Source organism: Pseudochaenichthys georgianus, chromosome 3 (genome assembly GCF_902827115.2).
Source record: "Pseudochaenichthys georgianus chromosome 3, fPseGeo1.2, whole genome shotgun sequence".
In the NCBI taxonomy this organism is placed as follows: Eukaryota; Metazoa; Chordata; class Actinopteri; order Perciformes; family Channichthyidae; genus Pseudochaenichthys; species Pseudochaenichthys georgianus.
In genome coordinates this window covers 34,772,584-34,790,354 of record NC_047505.1, presented here as the reverse complement: position 1 = coordinate 34,790,354, position 17,771 = coordinate 34,772,584, and the positions used below count along the sequence as shown (strand labels likewise).

At 42.2% G+C, this 17,771-nt stretch overlaps 1 protein-coding gene across 9 annotated transcripts in view; it reads right to left on the bottom strand.

The window, feature by feature from the left end:
* sox6 (SRY-box transcription factor 6) overlaps positions 1-17,771 on the bottom strand; it is a 129,724-nt gene that overhangs the window by 11,987 nt on the left and 99,966 nt on the right. For all 9 annotated transcript variants that reach the window (XM_034110820.2, XM_034110829.2, XM_034110812.2 and 6 more), the window contains 4 exons: positions 13,711-13,860; positions 11,819-11,996; positions 11,389-11,576; positions 1,692-1,797 (listed from right to left, as the gene is read on the bottom strand). In XM_034110820.2, coding sequence (XP_033966711.1) covers positions 1,692-1,797; positions 11,389-11,576; positions 11,819-11,996; positions 13,711-13,860 — 622 coding nt within the window. The remainder of the gene's footprint in view (positions 1-1,691; positions 1,798-11,388; positions 11,577-11,818; positions 11,997-13,710; positions 13,861-17,771) is intronic.

The following is a 17,771-nucleotide window of genomic DNA, read 5'->3' as shown; positions in this document are numbered from 1 at the left end:
TTTCCGTTTTCACTAAAATATATCCAGTGTGTTCTGAAATACTGATGAAAAGTGTGAAGACATACAGAGGAGGTTTAAAATGAGATCCCCTTATTTTGTATCCAAATGGCCCCTGAAAGCAATTACATTTGTGCCTTTGGTTTTTAATAGATTTATAATTATTTATGTGTATTCAATTTAAATTGATTTGGAGGTCAGAATACATATCTGGATTAAAATGGGCTGAGTTCAGTTCACATTTTAATTAACTTGTCAACCAGATTTAGCCAAGTTTAAACCCTGACATCTGCATGACCTTTGACATGTAGTCAGCAAATAGGAGCAAGAAAACAAAAAAAGCTGCAACTCGACGGGTACTCTATGTTTCTATATGTCAAGGTATGACAGGGAGCCTTGATTGGCGCATGGAGCAGAAAAGCCTCACAACAAGAAATTCAAAAGTAAACATTTTCTCAGAAGAGTAAACACTTTGTGGTTCACATCATAAAACCCTGCTTCACATCATTCACCCGTATGTGTTTTCCTGTTGGTGAAGCGGACAGATATATTTGGGGTGAAAAGAAGAAAATGTGTGTGGGAAGAGGACCTCTCCTCTCCTCTAACCTCTGTTTGCTCCTAATCCATAGCCCACTGGGAACACTGATGTGAGGCGTCTGGCGCAAGTCTTTCCCTCAGCCCTGTGCAGGACTTAAAAGGACACAACTGCCCTGGTGTGTGCTCTGTTTCAGTCCCGACTCCACAGTAGCCACAGAGAGAAGATTCCCACTGGGAGAATGAGCACTGGCCGAGGAGTCAGACGGGAGGGATGGGATCTGCTGCTGTGGCTTGCATGGGAAACATGTCAATAAATCCACTAAATGCACCTCAAAATTGGGTGTGATGTGAAATTAGACATTTGCTTTGGAGTTGGTAAAAACATTTTTAGGAGTAGAAAATGTTGTTCTGTCCATGAGAACTAATTATGAAGGGGATTTTCTTTCTAAATTTGACGGGAAATGTGTCTGAGATGCTATTTAAAGATGACGATGGGTTACATTGTCCTGAGAAATATCCTCCTGCCTTGAGACTCTTTGAGGCATCAAAGATGAGTCCGAAAGCATTTTCTTCTTTGCTCACATTCTGAAGTGCCATGGAAACTACCGCAAATATTTATGTCGGACAAACATTGGTGCACTGAGTTACTCCTTGCTCCTGTGTAGAAACCAGCGCCACAAAGGCAGATGACGCTTTGTCACGCTGGTGCAACATGAATTTACACCCTTGTGCCCAGGACCTCAAACAAGCACAACAGTAACAGGAGCCGAGCTTGGAGAAAAGCCAGCTTTGTCCTCAGGAACCCTTGTCCTTCGCTCACCTACCTGTGAAAACTCGGCGCCATGGCCCCTTTCAAACGGCATTCACCCCAACCCCCACATCTTCCTCACACATACGCACATGTTTGCACACACCCGGTCTCTCTTCCATGTATAACTCAGACACAAGGCCACATGGAGTAGCAGGCTTTATAAGAAATCAAGACTCCTTTTGCATTCTTTTATAAAGAACTCACTGAACTTTGTCAAGTCTTAAGCCATCTGTTTTTATGGATTACAACGGAACATATAAACATAAAATCATCTGATGAACCAGCCGTCTATTTCTATGATGTGCATGAAAAACAAAATAAGAGAAAAAACAAAATGGGGCCTTACCATCGAGATCTTCTGGCCTAGTGAGGTCAATAACTCTATGGCCGATCTTCCCTTCCTCACCCAGCTTTCCGAGGTGGTGCCCAAGGCTCTCAAAATGCGCCCTCTCCTGCAGGGAAACACAAACAGTCAGGTACACGAACAAGGACATGCAGTGATAGAATTGTAAAAATAACCCCATCAGGAATCTGAACATTTGAAAAGAAAAAAGTGTCTTTGGTAAATGGAGGTTCTTTTGAAGAGCTGCTCTTTTGACATGAGCTAGATGTAGCTTTTTCCTCTCTCATCTCTCTATTCAGCAGCTGCTATAATGGATGACAGGAGGCAGAGAGACAGTGAGGGCCAGGGGTGCTGTAAATAGATTTACAGAAGGATACTTTGTGATCCGAAGCACACAATGGGGCTGTGGCCCTCTTTGCAGTGCTCAGATTTTCCTCTGTAATCTTCTCCTTACATCCTCCCTTCCAGTCTACAGTGCCCAAAGCTCAGCGCCCATCATTTATTCAGAGTTCATGCTTTAGAGAACACACCGTGTTTTCTCGTTTGTCATGTCGCTTTGTGCTCAGATTAAACTTGGCATCATGTTGTACTTGACGCACAATGAAACCCTGTCATTCAGCGCTCTGTGACAATATTAAATGTCATGTCCGTGTGCATTTACAGAATAAAATAACAGCTTTCGGGGGGCCTCTGAATAGTTGCTGCACATTACACTTAATGTATTATGCAAGGGGAGAGTGCCGACTGCTGCTGGCTCCATTGTTGAATGACCTACTTCTCCAGTGAATACACAGGGCATTAGCAAAGGGCTGTCTTCCTCTCTAAAGACTCAACTAGGAGATGGACACTTTGACTCTGCATGATACAAATAATCCCCCCCCCCCCAGGTTTTTGCCTGGATGACACTAAAAGCAGGCATGTTGCCACCATTCAGGAAAAAAAGCATTTGTTTTACTCCCAGGGTGAGCGTTCAATCTCTGCCAAAGATGTAATGTCTGCACTGACCTCTGCCTCTTTCTTTTCTAAACATGCCTATCACAGGCAGCACAAACACATCCTCAGGTAAAGTCCCCACACAATACTAACAGCTCCCCTGCCACTCACGCCAACACACACATACATCTTTTAGCCCCTTCTTAGTAATGCATTGCACCATTTTGTTGTTATTTCACTCTTTGTCCAATGGGACCCCACCCTCCCCTCCTACTAATAGTGAAGGTAAAACATAAAATAGAAATTGGGACAATATAACTAAGTGAAAATATGAATTTTAGTGACAGCATTCGATTTATTTATTTTGTCTTTTCCTGACAAATTAAATCATGCTGGCAACAACAGCCATCAGTAATTACAACACATTTGAAAAAGAAAACTATTATTATTATTTTCTCTTGAGGGTTTGAAAAAGATGACAAGATGAAGGATGAAGATGTTTGAAGTCCATTTGAGGCTTTTCACAGTATTTAGATTTTCCTGATGCTTTTCTTTATTCAAGAACTATTCCTCAAAAGAAAGGCCTGCGACAGACAATAAGAGCACTGCAATTAACCATCATACTTGAAGGAGCAGTCATTATTTATGGCCAGTTGAGTGATTCTGATATACAATTAACCACTACCTGCTTATGGCCTGTGATTAGAGCCTGTCTATCTGACGGCCCTTTGCTTACTTAAGTGTTTTCTAATTATGACATATGTAGTGGTCCCTGCTGGGCAAGAGGACGCTTTGTAAAGAGAAGATAGAGTGTGGTGCCTCTCCCCGTGTCACATTCTGCGTAAAGAAACACATACACGGAGCTGTATTCATCATCCAGCCACATTATTGCTCTTAATGAAAGAAGCTAGCAGCGCGATGACAAAGTGACTGATGTGCGATTAGCTGGATGGGCAATGTTGCTGCTTCGGATGCTACTTGGACAGTGCACTAGGAAGACACAGTGTTCATGGGGACTGTATTTCTGTAATAAAGTAGTCATCTCGTCCCTCTTCTGCGCTTCGTTGGTCCCCCCTGATCAATCAAGTCCTTTTATAAACTCATGATCATTAAGCATCATGTTGGGTTGAGAAGGAGAGAGAACAGGGCCCATCCATCATTAAGTTTCATTAATAACTAGCTCAGTGTTGAACTCCTTTTCCACCGCACAAAGTCATATGATAAGTGAACATCATCACATTAGACAGATGGGAGCAAGACTGAATAAGGCTCTTGTTTGAGGATTTTTCAAGGTAGCTTTGACATAAAGAGAATATTTATAAAAACATTTGTGGTAATATAGAAATTAACTGTATAATGAATACAAGCCAGTATTTGAAATTCTTGATTTAAAGGGTTTTTTACTTCCTTAAGTATTCCTTCCTTGTGTGTTAGTCTAATATTAATTAGCTCAGCTATTATGTGCAATATGGTAACACACATTTTCATACAATTTTATATACTGGGCTTAATATACTTATTGGTTATACGTTTGGTAATTTATATCTGCAAATTAGACTGCAAATTAGGGCCATAATTTATCTGCACGGCATCAGGGTTTTGTTTTAAGGCTTGAAAATATTCAGTGAACTAATGCTTCTTTACTGCCCACGCATCAAGTGCTGTGATAAATTAATGGCACTTTTATTATTTTATAGTGTCATTACATTTTTACTGATCACTCTGACAGAGAAGTAGCAAAGGACATGCAGTATCTTGGGAAGCTGGCCATCCAACCGATAGAGAGAGAGAGAGGGAGAGAATTTGGCTGATGAAAGACTTTGAACACAAAACAACGAGAGAACTCATGCTGCTGTGAAGAGGTAAAGATAAAGAGACAGGAAACAAAATAAGTTACTCTACACATTTTTCTTCCTCCAGTTCCAACCATAACCGCATCCCTACCCTCAAATGACTTCAGTATGCAGCTCTCCATCCCACAACTAAAATTATAGCAATGCACTCTGAGCTGTAGTGGAAGCTGCCACCCACCATAATCTCATCTGCCCTGCGTGTGCAGTCTTTTGTCTTTAAAGTTTGGTAACAGATGCATTTTGTTCAGTTGCACATGGCTAACAGTGTAGTGGTGAGTCACTGGTGAAGAGAGAGAAATAGCAGAGTGTTCTCAACTTCTTGTGCGAGGGAACCCAAAAGAGCCCTTGTCAATGCTGTAAAGAAAGCTTTAATCTGGCCGGCCGCAGAACATGTGCCGGAGGCCTGCTGCTCTGCCCACAGGGTGTATTCTGGGCAGAGGCGGGTGGCGGACGGCCCTATGCATTGTGCCTGCTCCTGCCCTATATTTAGGCAACAAGTTGTCAATCCTGACACTCCTTCACTCTCTCTTTTGTAAATAGCTCTAGGCAATAGGCAAATCCATATGGCCTGAGATTGTACAGATAGAGAAGAAAAAATATCACAGAGATTAGTAAAGTGGACTGTGGTGTTCAGCGGAGAGTTTTGTGAAGGCCGCTAATTTAGTTTGGTTGGGTAAAGCAACATTACAACTGTCTTTATCTGGATGATTTTAAAAATGTTTAGTAAACACCATTAGTAAAATAATTACCACATCAAAATGGATAGCATCAATGGTTTTTGGTAGTGAAAACATTTATTAAAACAAATGTGGTCCTTTTCTAAATCCCAAATGTTTATGATAAGAATAGATACTAGGTCTTGTTTCATGTGTTATGACTAGGCTTTGGGCTATGAATAAAACAAACTTTAGTTTGTTTTATTTGACAGTATTAAAACAATTGTGTGAGTGATTTTGAGTGCCAAAGGTCTGACACCACATTGAAAAAGTGAAGAGGTGAACTAGACCACAGATTAAGTTGGCATGTTTGCTCGCCAAAACATGTCGCCATCAGAATGATTATTTAAAGAGAAAACTGCTTAACATCTTTCAAGCAGCTGGCAAGCATGACACGTTTGGATCCTTACCAGTTGCCAACTTGAAGTCATATAATAGTCTGGTTCTTGTTTGGCTGTATGTATATGTACTGTATATACAGACAATTACAAGTGAAGCCCTTTCTCTGACATTTGAAAGCAGTAACTACTGTACTTTCCAAGATTTCTAAACTATTGGTGAAATCGTATCCATGTTTCCCTCATAGTGGAGTGTATGTGATTGCACATGTTTAAAATGTAGAACCTTAAACAGCTGCAGGACCCTAAACAGTCACTTATGTGTGTTATTGTGCTGGACTGGCTCTGGTTATATCACACACCTGGTATGTGGCAAGTTTAAGGCAATGGCTCTCTGACCACAATACAGGGCTTTATGTATCAAGTGTCAGTCATCACTGTGGTCTGAGACCCTCAGAATCTTCTCTCTGAGGGTCTCAGACTTAAGCCCTCAACAATCTGTCCCAGCCCTGAAGGAGACAAAGACTGCACTTTAACATGGCTACAGCTCCTCGCAGCTCTGCGCCTCATCTGTTTTGTATTTTTTTTGTAACCAGTTGCAAAGTTATTTATAAGTCTGCAGCTTTCCAGTAGTTTTTTGCTAGTTTTGAACCATTTAAATGTTAAGTACATCCAGCCATGCGGTAAACCCACAGTTCCTTTCATGCAGACTATTGCTCTCTTTTTACCCAAGCTCTCCCTTTGCTAGGACTAATGCAGGCAGCAGCAGAATCAACAGTAGCAGCCACAAAAGACTGGCATCTGCTCTATAGTAGTCGTCCTCAACATCACCCAGTGCAGAGATGGCAGCTATTCCAGCCCCATTTGTACTGCCAGGGCATCACCTCATTTGTTTAAAACAGAGGGGGGTAAAGGCCTTTAATTAAATTAAGAAGCTTACACTTTGAAAAAAAAACTGAAGTAACCCTATTCTTGGCTTTGTGCCAATTCAATGTTTATTGTTTTTTTAATAAAAGGGTATGCTATTATCATTAAAGATGGGGGGGGTTTTGGAAGGGGAAACAAGTCAAGTCAGTGTCAATCTAAAAAGTGCATTCAGTCCAAACAATTGGATTTGTGTTTATGTGTCTCCTTTGGGACATGTTGCGATTACCATTAGTATATCATACATATTATGTGCAAAATAACTGTATTGACAAGGTCATCTTTTTTTGGTGTGTCATAGATAACTATTTAAACTTTCTGACACAGTTCAGTTCTTATGTTTTTCCTTTCTCTCTGCTGGGATTATTTTAGTTTTGACATCATGTATTTTACTGATTTCCTGTCCTCAATGATCCAGAAGTGTTCACTGTGTCCTCAGGGAATGTTAAATTGGGCTGAAATCTCCTGCCTTATCAAACCCTCCAGGTTGCAAACAGCAGGACATTGGAAACAGCAGCATTACCAAAAGCCCTTTCACATATGGACAAAACCTCAAGACTTTTTGGACACTGGAGCTATTATGTTCCTACTGCAACAATACCATAGACTATAAATGGTCCTTTGTGGCCTATTCTTTTCCTCGTCCTTTGTTGTGTGTGCCTTGTGGTTAGTGCAGTATCACAGGTCTTAGCCACGGGGGCCAGCAGCATTTTTGTGTGACTGCAGCAGGCCAGAAATTCACCATGTAAAATGACAAGTGTAGAAAATAATGGAGCCACCACCGCCAAAAGACCCTTCCAAGATGCAGTCTTGATGTCTTTCTGGGGAAGAGGCGAGACAGAGCTAAGGACCTGACCTGGGATAGGAGCCACAAGACACACACACACACACACACACACACACACACACACACACACACACACACACACACACACACACACACACACACACACACACACACACACACACTTGCACTTATGCACAGGAACATATTATCAGAGTCATACACTATTTTTATTCTTTTGGCAAACATGAACAATTGGACAAAGCATTAATGTAAGCAATCTTCACAATAGCTCTTGCTGGCTACAGCCAGTGTCTGGGAGCTGAGCATAATCTAATTTGGATGGGCAAACCCTTGTATGCCAAGGATTTACATTGCAGCCAAAATGCCTTGGATTGCAATTTCCAAGACAGCAGTCGAAAAGGAGCAGAAAATTGCTTCCAGGGCTGCACACCAGACAAGATTATATTCAAAGTCTTTGTGAGGGCTTTGCCTGAAAAGAGCCATGGCAACACACACACACACACACACACACACACACACACACACACACACACACACACACACACACACACACACACACACACACACACACACACACACACACACACACACACACACACACACACCTAAAGAAGGAACCAGTAGAACCACTATAACCAATTGGTTAGGAGTCTGGATTTTGTGGAGCACCAGTGTAAGCTCCATTTGAATATTTACAGGCTGAGCTTTGGGACATGGGAAATGGACAATTGTAGTCATCAATACTGAGGAGGGGAGGTGTTGTGGGGCAGAAAAGGGCAGTTCAATAGGTTAATACACTGGCCTTTCACCTTTTGATTCCAGTTAGGGACATGTCAGCAGAGGAATATATTTTATCTCACTCAACCTCCAGGGCATCACATATGCAATGTCTAATGGAGCGAAAGTAAGAGGAAATGATGCATTAGCTTTGGAATCTGTCATACCTTATACCCCAATTAAACTTATATTGTTTTGATATGAGAGAGGATATACTGTATGAACACATGGAGGGCGAACATGGGCAAAGGTAATTTTGTATCAGAACACTCAATTTGAAGGTGTTGTTTGCATTTTTCGATAAATTATGATTTGTATCTGCTTCGAAAATGAATATTTATCAGCAAATAGTACTACAGTAGGTAGCTGATCTAATGGCAGTCTATTCCAGTTGGTCATAAATGTTGATGACAAGACGATGGTTCTGAGTGAAAACGTACACAGATACAGATGCTTGATATTTATTCACCCGTGACCCTGAAAAACAGCGTGTCCAGTAATAGCTACAGTGCATAATAGAGGGAAACAATTCAAATGGTTACAAATGGATTCAGATGTACTGTATTTGACCTGTAGGCATACTGCTACATTCTAGGTAAAAGCCTCCGCTGGGTGAGGACGAGATGGTAAATAATGGAACAAAGTAATTGCCCTCTGCAGACAATAATGCCTTTATATAAATATTTAAAAAAGGTAAATTGTAGAAAACGTTGTAAAAGGTTTTATTGTACTGATGGGATATAGTAAAAACAGGCAAATAAAAAGACTAGAAAGAAATCCGCTCCTGTAATGCATGAATATTTTACATGTCCTGAGGTTAAAGGCTTGTATACTGTAGAACAGAGCATCTGATCTACACCATGTTCTCCTAGGTCAATGGCCAGGGAGGGAGAAGGAACTAGAGTCACAGTGATAAAGGTTAGGGAGGAATGCATTGTACTGTTCAGACACACTTTTAACGAAAAGATGAATTGATCCATCCGTAAGCAGCACTTAGACCCACTCCTCTGGCCGGTCATTACAGTGGGATAAATCAATATTTAATATCCCCCTCTAACAGCCACGCTGGATGATCTTAACCTCTCCTTAATCCCATTTATGTTACCTTTCCAGATTCTTCTCCATGTAAGCCCTCTTTATGATAAACTTCCAAACAAGAAACCGGGAGGGGGGAGCTATTAAAGGCCCACACCATATTTATGTCAGGTGAGGCGCTTTCTTGAAATATTAATATTCTGAAACTGACCAAAGTGAAAGCTTTTATCAGGGGCATTCAGACCTTTCTAGTTTGTAGGCTTGTATCAGCAAAAGACTCTCTCTCCTTCCCTCTCCTTTCACTGCTGAATTACAGCTTACTGTTCTTTATTGCAGCCGAAGGATGAAGATGATGGGGCAATTCTTTTAGCTGACTTGATAAAGCGTGCCTCTCATTTCACACCGTCCTAATAGGGCCAGTGTCACTGAAACTAAGAGGTGGCGATATCTCACTATGATTTGCACGAGCCGGAGAGTCAAGCAGGAGCTCGGTTAAGGTGTCATTCAGCAAGACAATAAATGATGTTGTAATGAAAACAGAGATATGTGTGGAAGCCTGAATAACTTAAGATGCATTTTTTCTCTTTAACATGCTCTATTTTGTAGCATTTTTGTTTCTATTTTAAATTCTATAATCCTATTGCTGTACTATATATTTTTTTTATAGTACTTCAATGTTTGGTCTTTTTATCCCTAACTCAAATTCCCTTAAACTGCCACCCCAAACACATAAGGACACACACGCACACACGCACACACGCACACACGCACACACACACACACACACACACACACACACACACACACACACACACACACACACACACACACACACACACACACACACACACACACACACACACACACACACACACACACACACACACACACACACACGCACACACACACACACACACACACACACAATCTCTCTCTCTCTTTCTGTTTCGGTCTTGCTTTCTTAAAACACACTCTCCCTCTCCTCAGGTGGCAAACACACACAAAAGGTAGATTACAGGTGTGGAGTGACTGAGTATTTCAAGCAGAAGATCTCCAGAAAACAAGAGAAAAAGTATTTTCCTCCTCTGTGATGATCGCTTTAAAATATGTTCAACAGACAACTCAAAAATGTAGAGAAAACAAAACTAAATCGTATACAAAAGACTAAGCAGGGAGTACAAACAAAATGGTTAAGCTCTACCTACTAAGGACAATGTAGCTAGTTATGTGCTGCCTGTTGAAAATGGCTCTTTACAGGCATTGTTCAGTTACTGCTTTCATATCATGGCAGATTCAGCTGCTTGGCTGACCACAGGCTCACCTTATTTAGGATGTAGGGAGGCAGCTGAACCCGCTCTAGTGTACTAAATACAGATAAAAAGGCATGTTTGCTTTCAGGGTGACATTGTGACATGGTACATGTATGACTGTTCGTCAGCACAACATGCGATAATGGATGATTATTGATTATTGTAAAGACCTCTCTTGTTTGAATTGGTGAGGGCTAAGTGCACTGCATCTCTGTCCTGGGCTGCACCCATTTTTTTTGCTTCACTTCAGTAAGAGCATAGTTGATTGCCACCTGCAGAGACAGTGATCTCTTCCAAACACCAAATTAGAGGGAAATCAAAATAGATATTCATTGACTTTTTTACATATACATTGACCTAGTTGAGGCTGTTGGTTGAAAGTGTCAGGTGCTGAAATATTAATGAGCGTCGCTCCCAGTTCCTGCCTGCTCCTCACAGCCAACTGGCAACATGGCATCAAGCTGAAGAGAGGAGGACAGCTTTTTTCTCTCCTTGATTGACTCATCGATTGAAGATATTTTTAAAGGGAATCCCTGGGAGTGTGCGCTCCTGGTACAAAGCAGCCCCATCCCGTGTCAGGGGACGGAGAGGGCTGCAAGTCTGCTTTAATTGGGCATAGACTTCAGAGTCTTCTTAACCCGCACCGGGCAGCGCCATGGCCTGTCACGGCCCTCACACCAACATCAACAACGCAAGCCCTCTAACCACGCACACACAAATGCCATATTCATACTAATTTGACTTAACACACATGTAACCACTGAACTATGCCAGCTCTTATCAGTACGACCACCCTGGACAGGGATTAAATATAAATGTTAGCCTTAAGAATTACTGCTATATCAAAATCATCATGTTCCACTTTCTTTCCTCCACTACTTGCAAGGAGAGCAAAGCGCTCGTGGTAACTTCTCATTATTTTGTCTTGCTTTATGGAAAAAGCTTGCAATGAAGAAGGCCTGAATCAGGGGTAAAAAGAGACAGACTATATGATAGTAGTTCTAACCTTGTCAGCTCTGCAATTGTTGAGGCCCACGGAGTTGAGTGCGGACAGCTTTGCCTCCATGCCCTGCTGGTGAATCTGCAGCTGTTCCCTCTGGATCTGCTCCCTCATTTTCCGAGCCTCCTGTATGGCCTTCATCACTGTGTCCTGGTCCCCGAACAGCGCGGTGGAGTTTAGGCTGGACAGAATATCTAAACACACACACACACACACACACACACACACACACACACACACACACACACACACACACACACACACAGCAGAGTGAGTGCACTGGAACACACACTTCCCAAAAGAGAGAAAACAACTTCACCCGGCATCTTGACAGTGAGATATGGAGTCCCTAAACCTTTCAATGTGGTCTCCCTGGATGTGAGTGATAGAGTAAATATGCACGTGTGGGATCTTGTTTGTGAGGTAAAGGTCTTACCAAGAGATGATGCCCGGCCCAGGCCTCCAAGTGGGCTGGGAATGCCACCCTTGCCGAGGAGACTGTTGGGGCTGCTTTTACTGCCGAGGAACATGTTTTGTGTCGGCGATGTGGGGCATTTCACCAGGTCTGTCATCTTTGGCCGAGCAGACAGGTTGAGCGGCTGTGATCCCTCCTCCTACGGCAGCAGAGATAGGTATATGAGAGAAGACAGATGCGAGTAGGTGCCCCCACCCCCTCCATATTTGGAGGAGCTCTGGATTCCCAGACACACAGTTCTCCTCTGTTCTTGGTTAATTATAGGATCCCTATCTTGACCCACACCTCCTCCCTGGTTCTTCCTTCTCCCTTTTTTCCTTTCCTCTACTCATCCATCCTTCCTTAGGAGCTGTGCCATTGCGATCTTCTTCACAGTTGCCCAGCGCCTTTGTTCACACTAATTAAAGCAGATTCTGTTTCTCTGTACGTCTTCATCTGTTCTCCCTCTCCTCCTCCCTGCTCTCTGTCTGCACTCTTGTTCGAAGAATAAATAATGACCAGATAACGGCGGTGCCAATGATCAAAGACAGCTGTTCTATTCATCAGATGTCGACTTACATTATCTACTTCATTAACTTGTTTTTTGTAATTTCACTCTTCATTTGTTCATACTTGGTTTTATCATATGCTTTGATATGCCTATTTATAAAAACATATATTATGTAATTTGGGAAGAAACTCAATGGTTTGACTTTAACTACAACACACCAAATTCCATATGCACAGTGTATTTGATTAAATACAATAAATGCTGAATAATTCTGAATAGATACAACTCAAATATTCTCCTCCCAGAGAAGAAATGTCACTTAGCACAGAAAAGATCGCCCCGTGTACAGCATATTTTAAATCAGATTAAGGCTCATGCTGTCGTTAAGTCTTTTTCAAAGCCCAAGTGTCTCCTTGTCCAAACATATGGCTCAAGCATAGACTGCCCTAAGGCCATGTTATTGCTGTGCCAATAACAGTTTGTCATGCAGTGAAGCTGAAAGTAGACAAACACAACTTAAGGCAATCTGATTTCATTGGACTGTTGCACAGGCTTCATGAATAATTCATTTTATTAGATGTTGTGATATTTGGCAGTATTTGTAATATTTTGACTAGAATGAGTCTAGAATATTTGCCATTTCTCATATCGTAAAAGTAGATACAGTAGTTGTATTTATTTGATGAAATGACAGTTGTTGAGTCAGCTTAATGGTATTCCTTCAATTGAAATCCCAAGAGGCAGTAGACCTGAAGGATGTGTGTGCATATGAAGAAAAAGCCAGAATGCTTTCCTACCATTTCAAGACATGATTAATAGTCTTTCTCCATGGTGATAGTATTACCCTAAACTACTCAAAATGGGCGTATGTTTCCGATTATCGCCTCAGTGAGTGGGAATGATGTACATTGCGCTTTATGCTGCATGGAGGTTGATTGGAGCTGTGCCATACAGCAGCAGAAAACATATCCAGCATTTGGTTTGTTCACAAGGCAAACATAGACGTCTATTCTACTCTTTGATTTACTTTTGGAAGCATTAGTATAGCCCAGTTTTATTTCATTTTGGTTTGAAAAAAATGCAGAAAAGAAACGTAGAAACCATGTGTTCCACAAATTACTGGCTTTGAGCAGCCATAGCCATAGCAACTATGTCCACAGGCTTTTGGTTTAGAGAGAGAGCCTTGTTAAAGCCTCACAGATTGATGGGCTGTTAGAGGCTGGGCTCAGCACCGGCCGGCTGCAACTCTGAAGTAGTGAACTGTGTTTTTATTCAGAGAACCCCAACTAGGCTAGGATCAGTCAAGTGCCACTCAAGGCCTACGCTGATGGGTGGGCAGGTTGAAGGATGTTGAGGGTTATACCTTGATGTGAGTGATGGGGCTGGAAGAACTCTTGTCATTCTTCAGAGAAGAGGGAGAAATGGGCCCACTCGCATTGAAGGACTGGGGTAGTGGAGGCAACTTGGCTCCGGGAGAGACTTGCATGCTGGCAAGCTGCGCGGCATACAGTTGCTGTTGGGAGGTAGAGAAACCAGTTAGCATCCAAATACAGTAAACATTCAAAGTTTTATATTCTGTTTTTTCTCCTCCCTTGGACTCTCTCTACTTCTGTGTCTCCCTTTATATCTCCCCCCTTTCTCTCTTTTACATTTTTCCTCTCTTTCCATGAGGCTGGCATAGAACGTCCATCAAAGGTCTTAACTGTATTTCAAAGGCAGAACCCAGAGAGAGACAGCAGTCTTAAAAACCACACAGAGATGGCTTTCATTGAAAATACTTGGAGCCCCTATTTTCCACTCATCACAGAGAAAAGTTTTCAGAGTGGATGCAAGAGTGTTAGCAAAGATCTCTAATTTCTCTAGGTCTTCACAGCTTCCCATTGAAGTTTCTGGCCTGGGATTCGTCTCCACACAGCCATGTGAGACAGTCCCATAATGTTTGAAACCCAAGCTCGGTTGGACTGCCATCACAGAACATGGTAAAGACAAGAATTATTAAGGCTTAGAAACCTGCACAAAGAACACTGATGCAATCACCGTTATTTTCCTTGGCATTAAATCAGTAAGATGTCCAACTGTTGGTGACATTACCACACAAGAGGGTGGTTAAAATGATTGGTGCAGCACTAAAAAACTGTTAGGCCTGTTACAGGGTTGAACTCAAGAAAGCTATGTTTACAATTCCACCACTTAAGAGGTTAATATAAGGGGTTTTGAAGTTTTTTTTTAAATTTGGTGAGCCACAGACTGAAAATTGTCTGTTGAATTATATTGTTGACATAGTATTTCAAACTTTATCCTGAATACATGTACAAGTTTATGTATTGACCTTAAGTTGTGTGCCGTTTTTTCCATTATTAAAATCGAAACAAAGAAAATACCAGACTGATTTGATGATTATTTGTGTGCTTGTTATTCTGTTCCAACAGAGCCCAGTACTCCCCTACTGCTGACACTTCTTTCCGCTCCAGGCCTGTATTGATTTGCCACCAGGTAAGTGATGAAATTGGCTTTTGTCTCCTGCTGCAAATAGCAGGGGTCTGTCAAATAGAGCTACTGTCTAAGAAAGAGTGTTACTCCATGTAGCCTTAAACCTCACCTCATCAGACAGATAGCACCCTACTGGCCTGCTCTCTACACACAAAGTAAACCTTATGGTGTGTTGGTTTATTCAGTCAAATGGTGCTGTCAGGTAGAATCTAATTTATATTCCTTTGGCCAATCAGCATAACCTCATTTCCTGGTTCCACTGGGTGCATAAGACTGCATTTGTGTCGATGGGGAAAAGGGACCTGGCCCAGCTGGCCTCACCTTTGACGCTGTAGATGGGGACTAAAGCCAAACAAAGCACTTTATGTCTTTGCACATATCTCCAGTTATAAACACATATGTGCTCCTGTAAGAAACTTTATCGCTGCCACATAAGCGGCAGTACAAAAGGTCCATTCTTCTCTGGGACCAAGGGATAACAACAGCACATGGGCAGCGGAAATGACAGACTGATTATGTTCCTACAATGATAGCACTGCCCCCACCTCCTTCACAAACAGCCTTTTGTCTCCAACTGGACACAGGAGCAGACCAAACTCTATTTTCTTCTCATCTGAGCTAGACTTAGTTAATGTCAGTGGTGAAGGCACTCTGTGTGTGTGTGGGGGGGGCTGGTTTTAGGAGAAAGGGAGAGAGTGACAGAGGGAGTGAGACAGAGGAGTCTCCATTCACTGGCTGTCACTCCAGGCTAGTCTCAGTGAAGAAGCGGAAGCTGAGTCTGTTGGACAGATGTTTGCTAACAGGCCTGTCGAGGAGCATGCTCCTGACCTTGAGTGGGAAGAACTTTATTGTCCCGGAAAAAGAGCATAATTAGACTTTGCCTCAAATTAGATGCAGTCAGGGTGCGCCTTTTCAGCACTGATTAGCAGGTCAGTGCCATGGGGCCAGAAGCAATGGTTATCCTTGTAAAAAGAAACACTCTGCCTCAAAAAGCCAAAGAACAATAAATACAATCAGGGGGAAAGACAGATGAAAAGTGTTTTAACCCACCATATACTGCTCAAGGACTTATGTGAATTACCTCAGTGTTCAATGTGTGGAGTGTGGAGGTATTTCCTAAAGCATTACAGTATGTAATATATATATATATATATATATATAATATAAAATACATTGACAGTGGATAAAAAAATGATTGTTTGACACCCATTACGTAAGTGAGTTGGAAGCAACAACGTTACAAATTAAAGGAAGGTGTCAATGTCAAGGCTGAGGATCATGCGTCCTGCCAAGGCCGGTCTCCCTAAGCAGAAGACATCTGCCCGCTTCACCCAATTGGATCTCTTATATCTAGTAACCCCTTCTTCGTATCTACTTGCCAGGTGGTGGCAGCAAAAGGTTTACGCTATTTAGGGTCAAGCTGAAAGTCGAGGCTCCTTCTCTGGGGTGTTGGAGGAGTAGGCAAAAGCCTGACTGGAGCATAGTTTCCTTTTTTTCTCTTTACAGTGTTAACAGAAGTTATTTTGCACTATTTGATCAGGGAACCAAATACATCTTTCAAGACACATGTAACACTCCTGAAAATGTAAAGCCATAGAGCTGCAACCTAAGGTATAGCTTATACTATATTAGGAATTGGCAAAAAGCAATATTAAAAAAACTAATGTTAAACAATCTGGCAAACAAGAAATATTCACTTATTATAAAATGTTTCTCTTAAAGGCAGTACAAACCTTTCCATGATTAAAAGTGTGTGTACAACTAGTTTTACAATTCACTATGTGTTACTTTTTGTGTTTTGAAAGGTTTAGGTTTCCTAAAAACAGTACTATTACACACATAAATAAGGAGATGCAAAAACACAAAATCTAAGGTCTTCTTTCTGACCCCATCATTCCCTGTTTCCCAGTGGACGAAGCAGACCTCAGCAAGCATGGATTCAAAGTGAGTGCAGCACGCCCAAGGTCAGCCCGTTAGCCTCTGTTAATTAAAAACAAGCCCTCTGGAGGAAGCAGAGGTTAAACGGAGATATTCACTTTTCTGCCTGCAACATTAAACTGAGATTACACACTCTGCTGATGATGTAAGACATCTCAGAAGAACTATATGCAGTTAAGACAGGCAGCCTCTAAAAAAAAGGAAACCAATTGCCTTAAAAAACTATTTCCATGAAAAGTACCGATGAACCAACTCTGAATTTTACATAAGGTGAGTGTTGACTGAATACTGCCCTACCCTTTGTGTCTGAGTGTGTCCGTCAGTCAATGTCTCATTCACCTCTGCTTGGCCTGGGCGCAAAGCACTGGGCTGGATATGAGTGCACTAACTGCTTCAATGCACCACACCATTTAAAAGGCAGCACAGCGCCAGCCCCGTTTGCCACAAGGCTTGTACAGGCTCATTGCCCAGGGCGCCCGGGCAGGCTGACCCAGGCTGGGCCCAGATGTCAGGAGTGGAGGAAGGCGTCCTGGTGCACTGTGCCGATGCTTTCCAGTATGGCCTAACATCTGTCTCATCTGCTGGCGCCCAACCTGCTCTGCCCTTACCCCTCCGCTTGCCTTTTCTCTATTTCTCGATCTTACATCAACAGTATATATATGTTGAAGTCCTTCTCTCTATCTCACACACACACACACACACACACACACACACACACACACACACACACACACACACACACACACACACACACACACACACACACACACACACACACACACAATATACAGCCCGTCTTCTGTTAGTTTGTGTGTATGTTCTCCAGGCCCAGGGGCCCAAGAGCCAGCCCTCCCATTCAGTGCAGCTCACTGCATTATCCACTCTATCTGTCCATCTGTCCCTCTGTTCACCACTGCCTCCATCCAGCTGCTCACATAGCCGTCCTATTAGCCAGCCTTCCACACACGGCTAGCATTGCTGCACTGCTTTGGGTTA